The 19811-nt window shown below is 38.8% G+C and overlaps 1 protein-coding gene across 1 annotated transcript; it reads left to right on the plus strand.

Moving 5' to 3' along the window:
- Positions 1–143: 143 nt before the first annotated feature.
- Positions 144–17641, plus strand: TMEM267 (transmembrane protein 267). The gene is made up of 3 exons (XM_052777475.1): positions 144–284; positions 4221–4608; positions 13085–17641. Exons 2-3 carry the CDS (start codon positions 4285–4287, stop codon positions 13418–13420), a joined length of 660 nt encoding a protein of 219 aa, XP_052633435.1. The 5' UTR covers positions 144–284; positions 4221–4284; the 3' UTR covers positions 13421–17641.
- The last annotated feature ends 2170 nt before the right edge of the window (positions 17642–19811 follow it).

Consider the following 19811-nt stretch of genomic DNA (forward strand, 5'->3'; position numbering starts at 1 on the left):
CTCAATTTTATTTGTTCAGGAATTCTTTAAAAAGATGTTGCTTTTTTCTGTATTTTTGACTGTTGTTTAATTTTCATGTATGTTTTGAAGAGCTTTGTATGGTATTGGTGCTTACTGCTGCCTGGTTCGATTTATTTAGGATGGAACAAATGGGGTTTGGTCTTTCCTACATTGGACTGGGCAGACTGGATTCAGAAAGTACAGAGGCTTGACGCTGAGGCATAGACCACATTTGCTACTGGAATAAGGCAACTGCAATGGAAAAAATATGTTCTAGTCCCAGGGTAAGTTTGATTCTGAATACTGGTGTGCTTTTTAAAGGTATATTGCTACATCAGCTCTTCACATATTGGATTCTTATATAGATTTTATGGTAATTTTAAGTAAAATCCAACCTGGCATGATGGTTATATAGAAGAAGCATTTGTGAGGAGATCACCATTTGTTCCTTAAAATGGTATCTGTTCAGAAATGTGCTGTATCTTGTAAAGTCACCCACCAGAAAATGGCAGTTCCAGTGTTTCAGGAAGTACTTTGTGTCTACATGTTCATTCAGAAGAGACCCAGTCATGGTTAACAGACTGTAAACTTGACCCACTTTTTTTCATCTGTGTGCAAAGTTCATGTATTATTCATGTTTTCTTCTCTCTTTTAACATTTTCCAAAGGAAATGAAGAAAATAAGGAAGAAAATAATAATGATAATTATAATATGATAATAACATGAGAATAATAATAATAATATGATAATAATAACAATAATAACATCACATAATAATAAAAGAAATGTAATTTACAAAACAAGTAATGCAGAATGCAGTTGCTCACCACTTGCCAACCGATGCCCAGTTAGTTCCTGAGCAGCAATCCCCCCTGGCCAACTCCCCCTGTTTATATACTGGGCATGACAACACATGGTATGGAATACCCCTTTCACCAGTTTGGGTCAGCTGCCCTGGCTGTGTCCCCTCCCAGCTTCTTGTGCCCCTCCAGCCTTCTTGCTGGCTGGGCATGAGAAGCTGAAAAATCCTTGACTTAGTACAAACACTGCTTAGCAACAGCTGAAAAAATCAGTGTGTTATCAACATTATTCTCATACTGAACCCAAAACATAGCACCATACCAGCTGCTAGAAAGAGAAATTGACTCTACCCCAGCTGAAACCAGGACAGTATCCACCCCTTATTCTATACCGTTTATGTCATGCTTGGGTCCCATACTTTCCAGTACATCCTAGTTAAGCACCATCACCTTTCCTGTCCTTTGAGAGATACAGATAGATAGATAGATACACACACACACACAGAGATATCATTCCCTCAGTCTAAGGGCCATCACTGTAAAATGTCCATTGAGTTCATTCAGTCCATGACTTTGTCTGGCATAACAGTCTGTCTGGGCAGGAGAGATGGTGCGAAGTCCGCTCAGCGGGCAGAGCAGGATCGGGCTTCGGTGCGGCGCAGCGAGCTGGTGACATTGGGCACAGCAGGAGTATGGTGTGTACTGTTGGATTGTTGCATGCTGAAGGCAGTTCTGGTGCCATCACTGCTGCGTTTCACTCAGTTTTATCAAAGTTCATTCTGGCTTAATCTAAGTGATTCTTCCTGTAATACCATTGATACAGCGTATAACAATTACAGTAATGATAACATCCAGTGGCAGGGTTATACTGCAATTAACATCATACGATTTAATTCATTGGCTATTCTCACCTAAAATCAAACCCCCCTGAGGCACACATTGAAGTTCCCCATCCTTCCACAGCAGTCACCAAGTGCACCCAGGTCCTTGAGCAAACGTAATCGCACGAATGCGTTTGCCTCAGCCTGAGGCAGGAGTGACCCAGACTGTCTTCCCTAACATATTTTTTATGTGCACTATGGGGACTTTATCCCCTTCTACAGTAGGTAAAAGTTCTGACTGGGCAGGGCCACCCCGATTGTCAGGTCCTCTGGTGTTGACTAACCAGGGAGCTTTTGCTAAATGTGTATCCCAGTGTTTGAAGGTTCCACCCCCCATTGCTCTCAGTGTGGTCTTTAACAGTCCATTGTATCGTTCGATTTTCCTGGGGGCTGGTGCGTGATAGGGGATATGATACACCCACTCAATGCCATGCTCTGTGGCCCAGGTGTCTATGAGGTTGTTTTGGAAATGAGTCCCGTTGTCCAACTCATTTCTTTCTGGGGTGCCGTGTCGCCACAAGACTTGCTTTTCAAGGCCCAGGATAGTGTTCCGGGCGGTGGCATGGGGCATGGGCTATGCTTCCAGCCACCCGGTGGAAATGTAGCGCTTGCCTTGGCAGCTTTGTGGGAGCGTGGTATAATTGATTTGCCAGGCCTCGCCATATTTATGTTTCAGCCATTGTCCTCCATACCACAGGAGCTTTAACTGCTTGGCTTGCTTGACTGCAGCACGTGTTTCACGTTCATGGATAACTTGTGCAACAGTGTCCATGGTCAAGTCCACCCCTCGATCACGAGTCCATCTATGTGTTGCATCTCTTCCCTGATGGCCTGAGGTGTCATGGACCCACCAAGCCATAAATAATTCACCCTTATGTTGCCAGTCCACATGTACCTGAGCCACTTCAATCTTAGTGGCCTGATCTACCTGTTGGTTGTTCTGATGTTCTTTAGTGGCCCAACTCTTGGGTACGTGAGCGTCTACATGGCATACTTTTACAACCAGATTCTCTAGCCAGGACGCAATATCTTGCCACAGAGCGGCAGCCCAGATGGGTTTACCTGTGCGCTGCCAGTTGCTCTGCTTCTATTGCTGCAATCACCCCCACAGGGCACTTGCCACCATCCATGAGTCAGTATAGAAATAAAGCGCTGGCCGCTTTTCTCTTTCAGCAATGCCTAAAGCCAGCTGGATGGCTTTCACCTCTGCAAACTGGCTCGATTCACCTTCTCCTTCAGCAGTTTCTGCAGCTTGTCATGTAGGAGTCCATACAGCAGCCTTCCACTGCTGATGTTTTCCCACAGATGGCTCCCGAGGTATAGAGGTGATGACAGTGCTGAGTACATATACCGGATTAGTCCCACGACCAATAATTTTATCATACCATAAACCAGTGTTACACATTACATCAAAGCGAAAACCTTAATCCACCTCCCACGGATGATAAGCAGCAGCACGGGGACCATATACAGCAAGTGAGGTGATACATAACAGAACTCTAAAAATTAGCACCACAACTCTTAAGAACCAATAAATCAACTTTGTGACCAGCAACTATTAAACTAATATAATGAATGCTTGTAACAAACTCATTTTAACGTGCTCTGGTCAGATCTGTTATCTCAACAACTCAACACAGAGTTGTTATCTCAACTTTGTGTCCCACATTGGGTGCCAAAAAGTTCTGTCATGGTTTAACCCCAGCCAGCAACTAAGCACCACGCAGCCACTCACTCACTTCCCCCCCACCCAGTGGGATGGGGGAGAGAATCGGGGGGGGGCAAGTAAAACTCATGGGTTGAGATAAGAATAGTTTAATGGAACGGAAAGGAAGAAAATAGTAATGATAATTATAATATGATAATAACATGAGAATAATAATAACAACATGACATAATAATAATAAAATAATTGGAATCTACAAAATGAGTGATGGCCAGTTAGTTCCCGACCAGCAATCCGCCCCCCAGGCCAACTCCCCCCAGTTTATATACTAGACATGACGTCACATGGTATGGAATATCCCTTTGGCCAGTTTGGGTCAGCTGCCCTGGCTGTGTCCCCTCCCAACTTCTTGTGCCCCTCCAGCCTTCTTGCTGGCTGGGCAAGAGAAGCTGAAAAATCCTAGAACACCACTTAGCAACAAATGAAAACATCAGTGTGTTATCAACATTATTCTCATACTAAATCCAAAACATAACACTATATCAGCTACTAGAAAGAAAATTAACTCTATCCCTGCCGAAACCGGGACAATATGTTTCAAATTATTTTGTAAAATGTCAGATTTCAGAAAGTGGAGTTAGAGCTTTCCATGTTAACAAAGGTGCTTGTTCTAATTAGAACAGGGCAAGTGTTTTAATTCAGAGCTGTAGTGTTCAAGTCAATGAATTAACTGAAATAAAAAATTCCCTAGGGATATTGAGTGCAAACATTGGATTTGGGTTTTTTACGCTCAGTTGTAGCTGTGGTAACAAATGCTTTGTGCTAATGGATTTTTTCTTTAATAATTTTCTTCCTGTTCTCTGACATATACAGAACAACTGACGATACAAAGGACAATGCACAGTGTATATCCGGATGACATTTTGTGTGCTGTAACATGGGTTTTGCCATGGCATCTGAGACTGAAAAGGCCCATGCTCTTCTCCAGACTTTCAGCACAGCTTCAGTTATTTCTAGCCTAGGTTTGGGAATATTCTGCTTTGTAGCAGACAGACTTCTGCAGTTTTCCTTCATTCAGCAAAATGACTGGCTCCGAGCCTTGTCTGATAACGCAGTGCACGGTATACTAGGAATGTGGTCCTGGGCAATAGTGATTGGACTCAGGAAGAAAAGTGACTTCACTGAGGTCACTCTGGCTGGCTTCCTCGCCTCTGTCATTGATGTGGACCACTTCTTTCTTGCTGGCTCCCTGTCATTAAAGGTAAGTCAATAGATCAGTGATTGTTTATATTCTTTCTTCACCACTGTTTACTTTATTGTTCTACCATACCCTAAAAAAAAAAGAAGTTCCAATAATATTTCAGTTAGGTACATTTTTAATAGATATATGGGAATTATATTTGTATGCAGTTGTTAGGATTTTAAAAGCCCTAGAAATATTTTACATCTACTGTTAAGTTCTGCTCCTTACAAGGCCCTGAAAAAAGAATTCTGAAAGCCCTTCTGTCACAAGACAGAGTGGATTGGACCACCTAAAGAATCACCTTCAAGGGTATTGGCAAAAATGATGTAATAGGAATTTATAAAAATGTGACTTCACAGAATTCAATGGCAAGGTTAACTCTGTTACATAATACATGGATGAAATGTACAAAGGAAAATTAAGTTAGAATCAAACTAAAATTTTGTATAGAGAGACCGAAGACATAGTAGGGTAAACGATAAACATTCAAAGGAAAATCGAGTTAGAATTGATTTCTTGTGATTTGTACAGAGATCGGGAACGTGAAAAGGGTAAGGGGGACTCTGCCGTTGAGCCACAAGGCTCAGAGAAGACCCCCTTGCTTTCTAAACTCCAGTTGGAGCTTAGGTGTGGCTGGATCGACTCCTAGTCCCAGACTTGGTCAATGGTTTATGTCTAAAGGGATTATGAGTGTAGTAGCAGCCTGAGGTTTATTCACAGCTGAAAAAAACTCAGGACAGTGATTTATGTATAGATTTATATACTTGCTGTAGAATATTCAGGTTATACACACATGCACAAGGACACTAAGAGATACACATACAAGCAAGTAAAGAGGTATACCTGTTAAAAATTCCCCTCAAGTTCAGTGAAACTATTCACATCAAATGCTTTGGCGTTTTTCTCAATGGGCAAAAGGTCAAGCCTGAAGGAGCAAAGAGTATCAGCTCTTTTGGCTTTCAGCGACAGACCTCCAGTCTTCACCAGCTGAAGAGTTTGCGAGCTCTGAGAGGCGTCCCACTCAGAGGGAGATGCTGGTCGCAGCCCACTGCAGTCCAGGAGAGCTCAAAGGGTCTCACTTAGTACCGCTGCTTATAGGTTCGTAAGATGATTGGCTTTAGTCATCAGCAAATTACTGGGATTTCAGCTGCACTAGTACCGTTTCATGTCAGCAATGATTCAGGGAAGGAAGGCTCCAAGGCTGTCAGAGAATGACTTTGGATTCAGATACAGGATGTTCCAAGGCTGTCAGGAGAGGATTGAGATATGTCTGAAGGTTGTCAGGAAGTGACTAATTATCCGTGCTTCCGTCCCCAGCCTCCGCCACACAGCAGGAGTCCTTGAGACAGTCAGCATGACTCCCCGTCTTAGCCATGCAAGAGTTCCTGTTACGGTCAAGGGGTGCTTAACCGCCCAACTCATTACTCTTATGCTAAGGCCTGGCGAGACTTCCCAAGTTCGTAGATTGGCCCAGAGAGAGGGGGAAGTGCACCAACGCACCTTGTGCATGATGTCTTACGTGTATCACATAGTCGCTTTGTTATCCAAGTTAAACAGTTAAGTGCTGCTGTGCACGCTTTGTGTATAAAGTGGATTATTCCATTTCTGTTTACAATAAGGGGTAAATATATCTGGAAAGTAGATAGTCCAGGTGCTGTTTGATTTCGCTCAGTCTTATTGAGTAGTACATTGGGGTTTAGCCAGCCCTAAATATTTCTCCAACAAGCTATGTATGAGCTGTCACCTTTAAAAAAGGCAGTCTGAGTTTGCCCTTAAATATAGTTTGTTTAAAAAAAAAAATAAAGCAAGTGTCAAACTTGTTAATAAAAGTAAAAAGGTGAATTGGCCTTTGTTAAGGAAGATATGTGATCATCATCCATTTGCAGAACTGTTTCTTAGGACAGAGTTTCTCAATAGGATTAGTACTACCAGATGATGACATTCTTTTTCAGTAGTTCTCCGGTGGTGTAGATGTGTCTTGTTCCCACTTCCCCATTCACATGCATACATATATCCCTGTCTTCTTGCCTGCTCCAAACGTACACACCCAGCTTTCACTGATCACAACAGTCTCTTCTGTATACTCTCCAAAACACTTGCACTTTCTGTAAGCTCTGGCTGTGCCAGCCCCAGCCACACTCCTCTTAACACTGCCCTCCAGATCTCATGCCTCAGCCAGACCCTCCTCACCCCGAGCTAGCCCCTGGTCCCCATAGCTAGAGCCATGCCACTCTGCTTGTTATCAGGAAATTTGCTCTGCTCAGCAACACAGGTCCTCTACAGTTCAATTATGCTGATGTCGCTAGCATACATATACGTACATGCTACTTACTCTCCCCTCCCCAAAAATGTATACCCCCACCTACAGGTGGACCTGCACAAGAGAAGGGGAAGATACCCACCTTTATCCATTCAACCAGAGCGTAACTTAGTTGTTTGACTGTCTTGCCTTCTTTCTTCTCCGGTTTGCTCATAAAAGTGTTAGACTGTTCATATGGATGACAGAGGAAATAGCTCCTAGGAAGCAGAGAAAGGAAGGAGGTGGAGGGAAAATTGCTGGGTTTTGTAATCCTTTAATTACAGAAGAACAATGCAAAATGGTTTACCAATTTTTTTTAAAATATGTAGGAGACTGCTAAATGCAAGCAGCATTATTGTTTATAGTTGAGATGTAAAAGTCAGACTTTGGATGGGCAAATAGTTTTTGTTTATGTACATTATCACTATTTGTTGCAGAGTGAAGAGGTTTTCCTATTTGTGCATTTGGTGAGTTTCCCCCTTACATTTGTCTTTGACAAAGAGGGCATTTTCACAAAATCACAGAGTGGTTGTAGTTGGAAGGGTCTTCTGGAGACCATCTTCCCAAACCCCCAAGCTGAAGCAGGCTCACCTGGATCCGGTTGCTCAGGACCATGTCCAGACAACTTTTGAATATTTCCATGGATGTAGACTCCACAACCTCTCTGGGGAACCTCTTGCCACGCGCAGTCACTGTCACCATGAAAACATGTTTCCTTATGTTTGGGAGGAACCTCCTGTGTTTCAGTCTGTGCCCGTTGCCTCTTGCCCTGTCAGTGGGCACCAGTGGAAAGAGCCTGGCTCCATCCTCTTTGCACCCTCCCTTCAGATATTGGTACACCTTGATGACATCTCCCCTGAGCCTTCTCTAGGCTGCACAGTGCCAGTTCTCGTCCTTTCCACATAAGCAAGATGCTCCAGTGCCTTTATGATCTTAGTGGCCCTTCTCTGGACTTAGTCTCCAGTAGCTACGTGTTTCTCTTGTAGTGGGGAGCCCAGAACTGGACTCAGCACTCCAGAGGTGACCTTACCAGTGCTGAGGAGGAAGGGGAGGATCACCTCCCTCAACCTGCTGGCAACACTCCTAATGCAGCCCAGGATACCACTGGCCGCCTTTGCCACAAAGTCACATTGCTGGCTCATATTGAGCTTGTTATTCAACAAGTTGAATTTCCTCAAAACTGCTTTCCAGCCCATCAGCCTCCCGCATGTACAGGTGCCTGGCATTGTTCCTCCCTAAGTAGTCCCTAGTTCTCCCCTTTTGTGTACTTTTTGCATATGGAAGTACTGTAAAATTGTAAAACTATATAAAGAAGTTAGTTTGATTAATGGGTCCTATAATATTAACATTTTGGTATAGCATTTAAATCTATAATTATTCTCATGTATATTTTCTTATTTTAAAATCAGTAAATGCAAGTGATGAATGGCTAGTTATTATAAAGTATTGTTAAAATGTTATTGCTGCTTTTTCTTGCATTTGAGAGTATTACCAGTATTTTTTATTCATTATGACCACTAGATGACACTCTTCACCAATGTCTGTTTAGAAAGTTGAGTATTGTGTTGTATCATAGAACTGGGAGGTGACCTGTCTCTCTACTGCCTTCAGTGAGGCAAGGTTAAATATGCTTACACTTTCCATGATGGAGAATGTTTGTGTAGCCTATCCCTAGTATCCCAAACAAAGTAAATTAGTGCAATTTTATGACTTAATTTGTTCCTGTGTTGTTTCAGTTCCCAAGCAGGTCACAATTGTTTTTCTAATATCCAGCATAAAGTGTTGTTGTTGACAGTTAGATCTTGTCTTCTTATTCTTCAAGGCCTCTCTGCAAAGACAGCTGATTGCTGTGCTCTCCCCAAATCAGAAAATCAGTTTCAAATCAGAAACACAAGATGTTGCACGTAGAATAGCCCTTTAGTAGCTAAACTTACTTAGCTGAGGTAAGGAGAAGGCAAGATGCCCGAAGGCTTTTTCATAGTAATTTGCCTACAAACTCCTCCCCCTTCCATATGTTAACTGGGCTAATAAAGGATGTTTACCTGTAAACCATATCCTGTGTTGGTCTCTTGGCCCTTAAAGCAGTAACAGCATTACTCTTACAACTTGCAAAACGATTATGCTTTACAAAAAGTCTCTTCTTGACTAAATAACTTGCAAAAAAATCTGAAGGGCCTGGATTTATGTTTTCTAAACCTCTTGCTGTTTTTCTCATCTCCTCTGGATTGCATTTTGCCTAAATTATCTTTAAAGGAGCCTGTCCCAAACTGCGTGTAGTATTTTAGGCGAGACTTCATTTGAGCCAAATAGCATAGATTAATTCTTTTTAATGTCATATGCATATAACACTTCTGTCTTTTTTAAAAAATCTGTAACAGGTTTTATGTCTTCCTGCAATGCCATCAGAATCTTTTTAGTTTGTGATATAATGTAATCCCCTTAAGCTTTTCTGCTGTGTTATTGCCTGGCTGGCTAGACCTGATTTTAATATGTGATTTTTCTTTCCTCAGCTTAACATGATGTGCTTTTCAGTTTCATGTCCTAATTTCAGGCTGTTGCCTATGTAATTTATTACTTCGTTGGATACTTTTTTACTAACTATTTGTTAGTTCCAGTCCCTGTCTTCCCTTTAGATTGCAGGATTGAGAGTAACTGATTTAAGAGACTACAGTGTTTACTGCTTATGCAACACATTACTAAGTAACTAATAAATTAAGGAATCTAATTAACTAACCACACCACTATTACTAATTTGTAACAATAGTATTTTTCACATTACTCTATGCAATTATCTATAAAGCTCTTTATCATCGCTCTTAAATCTGAAGACGGGTTACTTTTTTGAAGTAACCCTTCTATGCAGTACAAGGCAGTACTGCCTTCTACCTCCAGCTGCTACCTTCACACTACTACAGTCACCTCATCCTGTTCCTGATGACACAGCTTACTGCTTGGATTATTTGGCTATTGGGCTGTTTTTCACGGTGTCATCATTATTTTTCTGGAGTATTCAGGGTAATCACCTGTGGTATTTATATGTTTACTCTGATAAATTCTTGTGTACCAAGTAGCATGTGATCTGCCCTTTTGCCCACATTATTTTTGCAACAAATATAAAGTCTACAAAGACTTTGCAACTTAGAATTTGTAGTTCTTTGTATTCCATGTAGTTTTTACTGTGTATCATATGCACACAAGTGTAGAAGAATCTAAGAATCAGTGTTTGAAGAATCTGTCTCATTGACTAGCTCTAAAGGTGAAAGTTACTCCAGCCTGCCATCATACTTGGCATTGCAAGAACAGCATGATATGCTGCTCCCAGCATCCCCCAGGATTGTAGCCCAAACACTCATGTTGCAGAACAGACGTGCAGAAATCGCTAGCTTGCTACTTAAGACTAAAGTGTAGAGAATGCAGTCGGTGGCAAACAAGGTTGTACGAACAAACATACATAACACAGCTGGTTGATGTGCCACTGCTGTCCAACCTCAGCTACACAGGAGCATTTCTGGAATTGGAGAGTAAGCTTTGGACACACACAATTAATTTAATATTGAATTTATAGATCAGCCTCAAAACTAAGGACTTCAGGCTTGGGAAGCATCAGGGAATATGAGTGAGGGAGCAGATGTAGTTACATAAATTCCATGGTGTCACTTTGAGCATTAAAGCAATGAGTTTGCTTGGGTTCTCCTGCATGTGATTGTTGTCTCCTGTCTCCAGCTGCTCACCGCAGTGCGTGAGAGGGCTTGAGGAGCAGGAACTTCAAGAAGATCCTGCACCTGATTGAACACGTAGGCAAATGGAAAAGTAATTTGTGTTGTGAATAAATTCTCTTTGGAACTGCAGCCTGATTTCTCTCATGGTAGACGTCCCCCTAAATCTACCCAAACCATGATCATCTTTTTCCAGGAGGTTTAAGGCAGAAAACACTTGTACTATTTTTTTTTTATTTTTTTTTTTAAGATCTAGTGATTTCTAAAGGTAACAAATTTGCCTGTTAGGAGAAAGAGTGTAACAGCTTATACTGCAACATAGAACTACGTGTCTCTCTCTTGGGCTTGGCAACTCAAGGATGTAAATGTTCCTCTAGTTACAGAATGTAAAAGAGAAAACAGACTGTTCTTCTCTCAGAACTTGGGCAACAGCATTTCAAAAGCCTAATGACTGTACTGCAGTTACAAAATAGGGTTTTCTCTTGCTAAAACTGAGCACTCAGGTTTGCTGTATGAACAACTCTGCCACCTAAAATTCTGTATGAAAAAACACTTAAGCATCACCTCCCCAAAACTGGAGAAAGATTGGCACTAATACTGATAAATTGCATGTGTAATTAACATTCAAATTCTCCTTACTCACTGTGTTGCTGTTGGCACCTAACCTCCATGGGGCAGAGGGAAAAGACTTTGCCATTGATTTTTTCGAAGTGCAGAAATAGTGACCAGTCAATAGGATGCCATCCAGGGTGGTTTTTCAAAATTAGGCTGGTATGGACTTTTTAGGTTCTTGCTGACAGTAACAAAAATCTGACTGTCTTTGTAGGGTAGATGATAAACAATTTCACCATCACAAGATTTTTCTACTTTAATCTGTGAACAATCTGCTTGTATGAAACAGAAATGAAATTGTAGAAAATTAACCCTTTGCACCAACTTTAAGGAATTGGGTCCATATCATTACAGTTAAAAGTTGTTGAGACAGTTTGTGAGCTTTTTAATCCTATCACCTGATTGAGTGAGTCATGGACAAGCATGTGGTGGGAAGCTAATAGAGCGAAGTTTTCTGCAAGCTTTTAAAACATTGGCTTTGGTTTAAAGCACAGGCTGTTATATTCCAAGGTAGTCCATAAGCTTCCATCTTTCTGTTTCTTGGCTAAGGCTACATCAAGGTTTCCTTACAGAGAAGACAGGGTTCCAAGCAATTGTCTAAATTATCCATGAAAACTTGATGAAGCTATTGGTTAGTCGTGCATCCGTAACAGAGTCCCACTCTCGGGTACTGTAGCTGTTGAGTCCTGCAACAATTAATTCAACTGAAGCATTAACAGGTTACTGGCTGGTGTCTTGTAGCGATGTTTTGTTTGCTTTCTGCAGTAGATGCAGTTAGGGATGTGTTCAACGTAACAATCTGATGCGCTGTCATGTGCAAAGAGTATGTTTCTGGTGCCTGTTGCAGTCTTCCCAAATGTTCACCAGTATCTGAATTGAGCCAGTTAATATTAAATCAGCACCTGTATAGATCTTTTAGTAATGTCCTATCATTTCTCCTGTGCTTACAGAAACAAGAATGTACTTATTTGTTGCTTGGACATCCAAAATATTATTATTTAATTTTTTTACTATCTTTGAATTTGTGGAGATAGTTCTAGCTGGTGCTAGTAAGTACATCCTGAATATTTTCTCAAGTAGGTATATTAAATTGATAATTATTACTTCTTAGAACAGCTAAATTTAATCTCACTAGCTAGACATTCACCTTGATCAAAGCCAAATATCAGGCTTTCAGCTGAGTTAACATTAAACACGTCGTTGATATAAAAACCCCAGTCACAAATGATTCAGATGTTGGCTTCTGAACTTGTCTTTTATGTGTCCATAAAGAATACTGTGTCAAGGCAATCAAAATACATGTAACTTAGATCATATTTTTGTTGTATTGGAAATTACTGTTCTGTTCTAGATACTGTCTAACTAAAGCAACTTCATGGTTGCTAACAGTAGTATAATACAGGATGTATTTTTGAAAATAAATGCCATTAAAGCATATGAAATATTTCAAGTAAAGGACATTAAATATTTCAAGTGTGTTGTATAGTTGTTTTCCTTTTAATTATCTTGAAATTAAATACATGTAATCAGTGCAGCAGACTGTGCAAGTTCCTGTATACCATGTGACTATATGACAAATAGCATACCTCATCCCTCTCCTTCCCTGTTTTGCCATTCATAACTGTATGCCATTAGTACGATTGTATGATTCATGTCTTAAAATAGACAGGGCAGCACACAGCTCTCATACATCTAAATAGTCATATTGTTGATTTTGATGAACTTCAGTGGAAAGGAACAGTATGTTTTTCTTTGTACTTCCACTTAGCCACTTGATAATACACCTGTAAACATGGATGAAACATTTCTTTTCTTGTCACAATTCTTGTCTTGTAGCCATTGCCAATTATGTTTTTCTCTTCCGCAGGCTGCTCTGACTCTTCCACAGAGACCACTTCTTCATTGTTCTACTGTGATTCCTGTTGTGGCTCTGACATTAAAGTTTATTATGCACCTTTTCAGGCTTAAGGATTCATGGTGCTTTCTTCCCTGGATGTTGTTCATATCCTGGACTTCTCATCACGTCCGTGACGGGATTCGTCATGGTCTCTGGATCTGCCCATTTGGAAAAACTCCTCCTTTGCCATATTGGCTGTATGTGGCGATTACAGCATCATTACCTCATCTATGTTCATTTATTATGTATTTAACAGGCACTAGAGAATTAATGTCTATAAAACATGGAATCCGCATTGATGTGTAAGAATGATGGCTCTTAAAGGTTGTTTGTATTAGCACTTGAAATAAGCTGTCTGTTTATCACTGAAGTGGTTTCCTTATGTTTCCTATGACTTCTGAGTTAGGCATTTTAAGCCAGTGGAGCCAGTTAAAGCTCCTGTGTCAATTCCTTGTGGTCACAGAAACCTATTTAATGAATGGTAATAATTTTATATCTATACAGTCCCCTTATAAAATATGTGGTCTTCCATTATAGTTCATGCATAGCTAGCTGATTTATAAAGTACTTAGTCTCTCTCTGTAGTAATTACATTACATTTTACTGTCATGGTGCCATTCATCTGATCACCATTCACTTTAGATTTGTATTCTGTATTTAGATACCACTTTTCATCTAAATAGCATTTGTATAGTACTTTATAAATGTAAAGTACTATATAATTGCTAAATATTAGTGAGAATTTAGTTGTGTATGGCACTTCTAAAAAATATCAGTTATCCTTTTGAATTTATTTGTTTTCCTGCTGGACTCTTCTATTCAACTGTTTTAAAAGAAATGCTGTTTGTGTTTCACAACGTGCAACTGTATACCTGCACCTCTTCGAACACTGCTATCATACAGTGTTTCTACTAAATTCTATTCCTCTGTAGTTGCTTGGTACTCAATTTACAGATAATTACTAGCTATTATTTGTGATAGGAGAAGGCAGTTCGGTTACAGTATTATGTGTGTTGGCCAAATTGTTTAATTTTAAAAGTATAGTAATTATGAATATTATTTAATTTGGAACTAAGGAATTTTAGTAAATATTTAAGGATTGTGCAAAGGCAAACTTATTTATTACAGTAAAACATAAGCTTTACAGAAGATTCAGGAAGATACAGGAAAATAAAAATTGCTCAAAATGTGAGTTTGCTTAAAGATCTTACTATTTTACTCATAAACAGCATTTTCCATTAAATGCAATATTATCCTTATTATTGTAAAATAAAATGCATTATTTGGAAATAGAAATTTCCTCATAAATAAATTCCTTAAGGAAAAATGTTATGTTGCAGGTTCATAACATAGTCATTTGCACTGTGGACTGTTCAAAGTAACAGTTTTCATTTACAGAAATTTCTCAGAAAAAGTCCCAAAGTAAAAATTAAGATCTTGTCTAGTTTACAGTGTACACGCTGAGAAATGTCTATTAATGTTAATTTTTTATTCATTGAACTCCATTGCCCATTAAGGAGATGGGGCCTTAATTACTGCAGTTTGTGATGAATAGCTGCCAAAAGGGATTATTTTTATGGAAGAATATATATAGGGTAGCATGTGCTGAACTTAAGTTTTCAAAGGGTGCAAAGATTAGGTGATATGTTCATACTACATTTACACTAGTAAATGTATATTAATTTAAAGTACAAAAAAATTACAGAAAATATTAACTGGGACAGCTGGCTTAATGGGTACCAGAGACCTTCTATGGCTGCAAAGTGCTAAAGGCTCTCTGCAGCATACTAAGCTAATTACAGGAAGTGTTTCACCCTTTTAAAATGTGCCTTCCCACAAAAAGAATAGTCTCTGTCCGATTTGTTCTTCATGTTGGAAATGTATGCTTATGGAAACTTGTCTGACAGTACAGGGGGCCTGTTTAGCCTTTATTATAAACTGAATAAAAGTTTTTTTCTTGGAAAGAAGATTGGAAAAGCAGAACATTCCTTAAAGGATTATCCTCATACTGTGGATTTTTGTCTTTTATAGTATGTAAAAGTTTCCCAGAAACAACATCAGAAAAGTCTTGCTTTAGAGCCCTCAGAGCAGGAACTGTCTTTTATCCAAAGGCATGATAGTTTAGTAGAGGAGGGGCGTTGCTCGTTCATTTACTTCTAACCTGTAGTTTAAACTATAGGCTATGAAATGCCAATAATGAATATATTTTGTGCAAGAAGTGAACACTTAAATCTGTGTGGAAAATTTTCTGTATTCTTGTTTCATGGTATAATATTTGTATCATTTTGTGCTTTATCCAGATTTGTTGCAAAGGGAAATGCATATAGGAACAAAGCGGAGAATTACACTTTCTCATTTTTAGATTGTAGCTGTAGCTTTTTTTGGTAACTATATGTCCACCAACAGTCCTTAAGATTGGTACTGTACTTTTCTAGCTATGTCTAAGGATCAGTTAATGGGTACATCTTCAGTAGTTTAAAAACATTTATTTTCATTCTCTGTATTTCTAGTGATTTTTGTGGGGTTTTTTACAATAATTTTTAGCTGTATTTCAAAATACTATTTTTCTGCTCATGTTCTTATACCAGTGCTACCACACCAATAGGTGAACACCACTGAGAAATCTAGCAAGCACTTGTGACACATGACTGCTTTCTCTCTCCCTCCAAACAGACATGGCAGTCTCACACCTCTTCCTGACATTTAGGCAACTTTAGCTCAAGCCATTGACAACTTTTCAAGGTAAACTGACACGTTGCATGTAATGCTGTAATTTGTGGGTAGCTGGATTAGAGAACAAAGGAGAAGTTAAATATTTGTTTCAGCCCATGTTACCTTGGAGATACACCTGCCTATTACGAATGAATTGCCTAACAATTCCTTACCAGTATTTCATGTAGATTTGGAATTCATTGATATTTCCAACTATGCATTGATACCTGCTACATGTAGCAAAACCATGGCAAAAATAAACAAAGATAGTAAAAATATCATGAATTTGTGCTTTACTGCATGCATTACAATGAAGAGTAAATGTGAAGTACAAAAAGCATGTGAATTACACAAAAAATTGTTAATAAACTCAAGGTAATAATTTTGTGCAGTGTATGGTAATATCACTAAAATATTAGTTATTTCAAATGTTTCATTTACTATGCTAAACTTTTTCCCTGTATTTTCAAGTTGTAGTTACAAAGTTGAAGAAAGTGTGGGGGGTTTCTGACTGACTTTTTTGCTAGAACTGTGCTGCTTTTTCCCCTGCTTTAATGGATTGCTGTCATAAAAAGTAGGTACTAATAATTGCCAAGTTAAAAGAAAAATGTTGGGCTGTTTCTCCTCCCCAGTTCTCTAGTAATAAGATAAAATTTCTCCTAATTCCCTAGTGGCCTTAACAGAAAGAGTGAACACATTTCCTGTCGGTTTATATTCTAGTTTAAAAGGTAATCTGTATTTTCACGACTACTGGTACCGCTTTTTTCTACAGTGAAGTATATCATATCATGTGCCTTTAATTGGTTATTGATAAGTGAATTATTCATAATTGATGCCATGCTCCAAAGAAAATGCTGATGAGTTTGAATTAAACTGAAATAATTTTAACAGCCAGGCCATTGGTATTAGCTTATTATCAGAAGAACATTTCCCTTGCTAATGGAAATAAAGTTGCAGAAAGAGAGAGAGAGGGAAGGGGTTAAAACTCAGCCTAAAGGAAATGTTAGTACATAGTTAATTTTGAACACATATATTTTTATTCCATCAGCTGTTGTCAGTATGAAGCTAAATGATGAAATGCACCAGAAGAGTACATTTCTGTTTAAGTAATTGAGCCACTCTAAATTTTGTCAATTGTGCAAATTTATTCAGGGCAGAAGAAGTTTTGTATTGCAAGTGTTACACATCATGGGCTTTGATCAGCTGGTAATTTTGAGTCCACAAACTAGGTTTTGTTTCCCTGCTACAGGCAGACTTTGCATTGAAACGAATAGCTGTCAGGTTAAAGTACCCTTTGCATCCATTACAGAAAAAACAGTACTAACACTTTTCCTCAAAATAATAAATTGACGCCTTCAGTTCTTTCTTAAAATTCCCAAAATTTTACGCCCTCTACATTGAATTACAAATTTGAATGCTGTTTTGTAGAACTGTTTTCTGTTACTTATAACATAAACCCACTATTAAAGATAAATAGTACTTGTATTTATATATATGTGTGTATCACGCACTGATGTTTCCTTCTATGTTCATATAATCATTTTCCATTTGCTTAACCTAATTTTTTATTGAATTTTCCTGGGATAAGGAGGAGTGTTCATCTCAATGACTAGGAAACCCAGGTGTGCTACTACTTAGCAAAAACATTTTAATGCAGTGTTAAGGAAATCTTTGGAATATTGAAAATTAGAAAACAAATGATACTGTATTCCTTTTGGTGGAAATTATAAGTAGATTTCTAGGCAGTTTGTAAAAACAGATTTGTTTAATGAAAACTAATTGAAAACATTTGTATTAGTAAATATGTGTGAACAATCTGTGTGAAAATGGTTTTGTATAATGAAACTGTTGCAGGAGTAATTGACCGAGTCAGGCTGTATGCTGTTGCCATATCCACCACAGAAACAATTCCTGTGTCCAAGAAATGTTACTAATGTCCCTGGAGTCTTCCTCGTGTTGCCAAGGGAGTTGAATCTTACCTTGATCTTAGTTGTTTTTCTCCTTAAAAATTGCGTAACATTGAGTAAGCGTTCCTGGACTGGTGTGGGGTAGTTCCCTTGATGTGCTTGCTGTCCACTCCTTCAGAACAATTTTTACAGATGAGCCAAAGAAGCTGATAGCTGTGAGTTCTGGTACGGGAACTATGGTAAAGAAATGAAACTAAGGATAGCAGGCATAACAATGGTATAAGGAATTTACAAGGTTATAATGCTGCCAGCTTCACTTTCGCATTCAAATTAAATTACTGATAGTCAAACAAAACCAACTTCTTTTTATATATTTCTGCCAACAATTTAGAAGCAAATTTTGTGATGACTGTTCTAAAAATACAGTGTTTCTGGGCCAAATGAACACTGTAAGATTCAAATAATAAGGCTTTATATTTTAAACAAAATCATTTATGTCTTTTTGTTCATTTAACTGTATGTAATGTACAGACACAAGCACCCAATTACTTCCTAGTCTTGCTGTGGAAGCATGATTGGGGCTTGGGGAGTTTTGATGTGGAATACTCTAGCTAGCAAAACCTTTTAGGACAAGTAACTTTTGTTTCATTAGTCCCTCGAGAGATAGAGCTTCCCTTCTTCTAGACAAGTTTTGTTAATGTGAAAGTTTGAGTGATCTGCCAGCATCTTTTGGGTGAATGTTCTGTATGCCTTGTACATCAAACACAAATAAGCAAAGCAAATGCACTTACAACTTCATATCATAAAAACATATGCACATGATTTATTTATAAATTTTTCCCCAAAGTAAAAACAATTTAATATGCTCTTGCATCATGCACCTTGGCTTTACATGTCTATGTAAATGTTGACCAAGTGGTATTTCTAGTAATTTTACATGGCTACAGAGACAGCAGTGTTTCATGCACTCTCCTGGTGCTTGACTTACCTCAGGTTGGGTGAAAAGTATGCTTCTGCTTCAGTGTACCTGACCCACATGCCTCAGCTGGGTTCAGTAGACTAAATGGTAGACACCTATCTCAGCAAACCATCCCTTTATATTCAGTGTGTAGCTAGTCGGTCTGTTCAATGGTGCTTAAAATGTGATTTATCTCTTCCTAAAAAAAGATGTCTACTTCTGGTGTACTGAATTGCATTCTAGTCACCACAGACTGTACTGACTAGATGATAGCTGACTAAAATTGGGATTGTAGATGGGTTTGTCTTCCTGTCATTCACTGTGATTTCCTATTGCTAGAGAAGGAAACCATCTCTTCCAGGAGTATTTTATCCAGGAGATTCTTTGACATGTAGCAAAACATGACAGAGGAAACAACTAAAGAGAGTTCTCATAAGGCACTTAACATCACTTCTAGACTGACATATTTCAGTAGGGGGATGATCAGCTTTTTAAAATAAATTGTAACTTTTAAAATGCAGAACAAACATTTACTGCAAAATTAGACTATTTTCTTTCTCAGAATCAAAATCTGTCCAAAGCCAGGACTTTCTCTTTAAAAGATTAACAATTGCAGTTAGTATATTTATTGTGGCTGAAATTTTCAGTGCTAAGTCTTTGCTTCAGTTTACATTTCTTTGAAAAAAATAATTTGCTCTAGCTCCAGTATATGGGACTTGGACTAGGCACAGGAAATTTGTTAAAAGATTGCACTTCTTTCTCCCTTGAAAGTTGACTTAGAAGAGGATCTACTTGAGTATCCTACAGTGAAGCTTCTACTAGGTACTGTCAGTCTCTCTTAATGGCAATCTATAAAAGCTGAGCACCCGTTACTGTCATGATAAATATTTATTGCAGTTAGAAACCTCTGATACTACTCTCCAGCACTACAAAGGACATGTGGGTTGTACTTGCTGCTGCCATCTGCACACTCAGTGCAAAGGCTGACTGCTGCAGTATTAGTTAAGGAAAACCATGCCCCCAGTATGTGGTGTATGGGGCTCTATGCTTCAGCAGTTTCCGTGGGTGTTAAAACCTGCTTTTGTTAAAATCCTGAGTTTTAAAAAAAGAGGGGTTTTTC

Source organism: Harpia harpyja, chromosome Z (assembly GCF_026419915.1).
Source record: "Harpia harpyja isolate bHarHar1 chromosome Z, bHarHar1 primary haplotype, whole genome shotgun sequence".
Lineage (NCBI taxonomy): Eukaryota > Metazoa > Chordata > Aves > Accipitriformes > Accipitridae > Harpia > Harpia harpyja.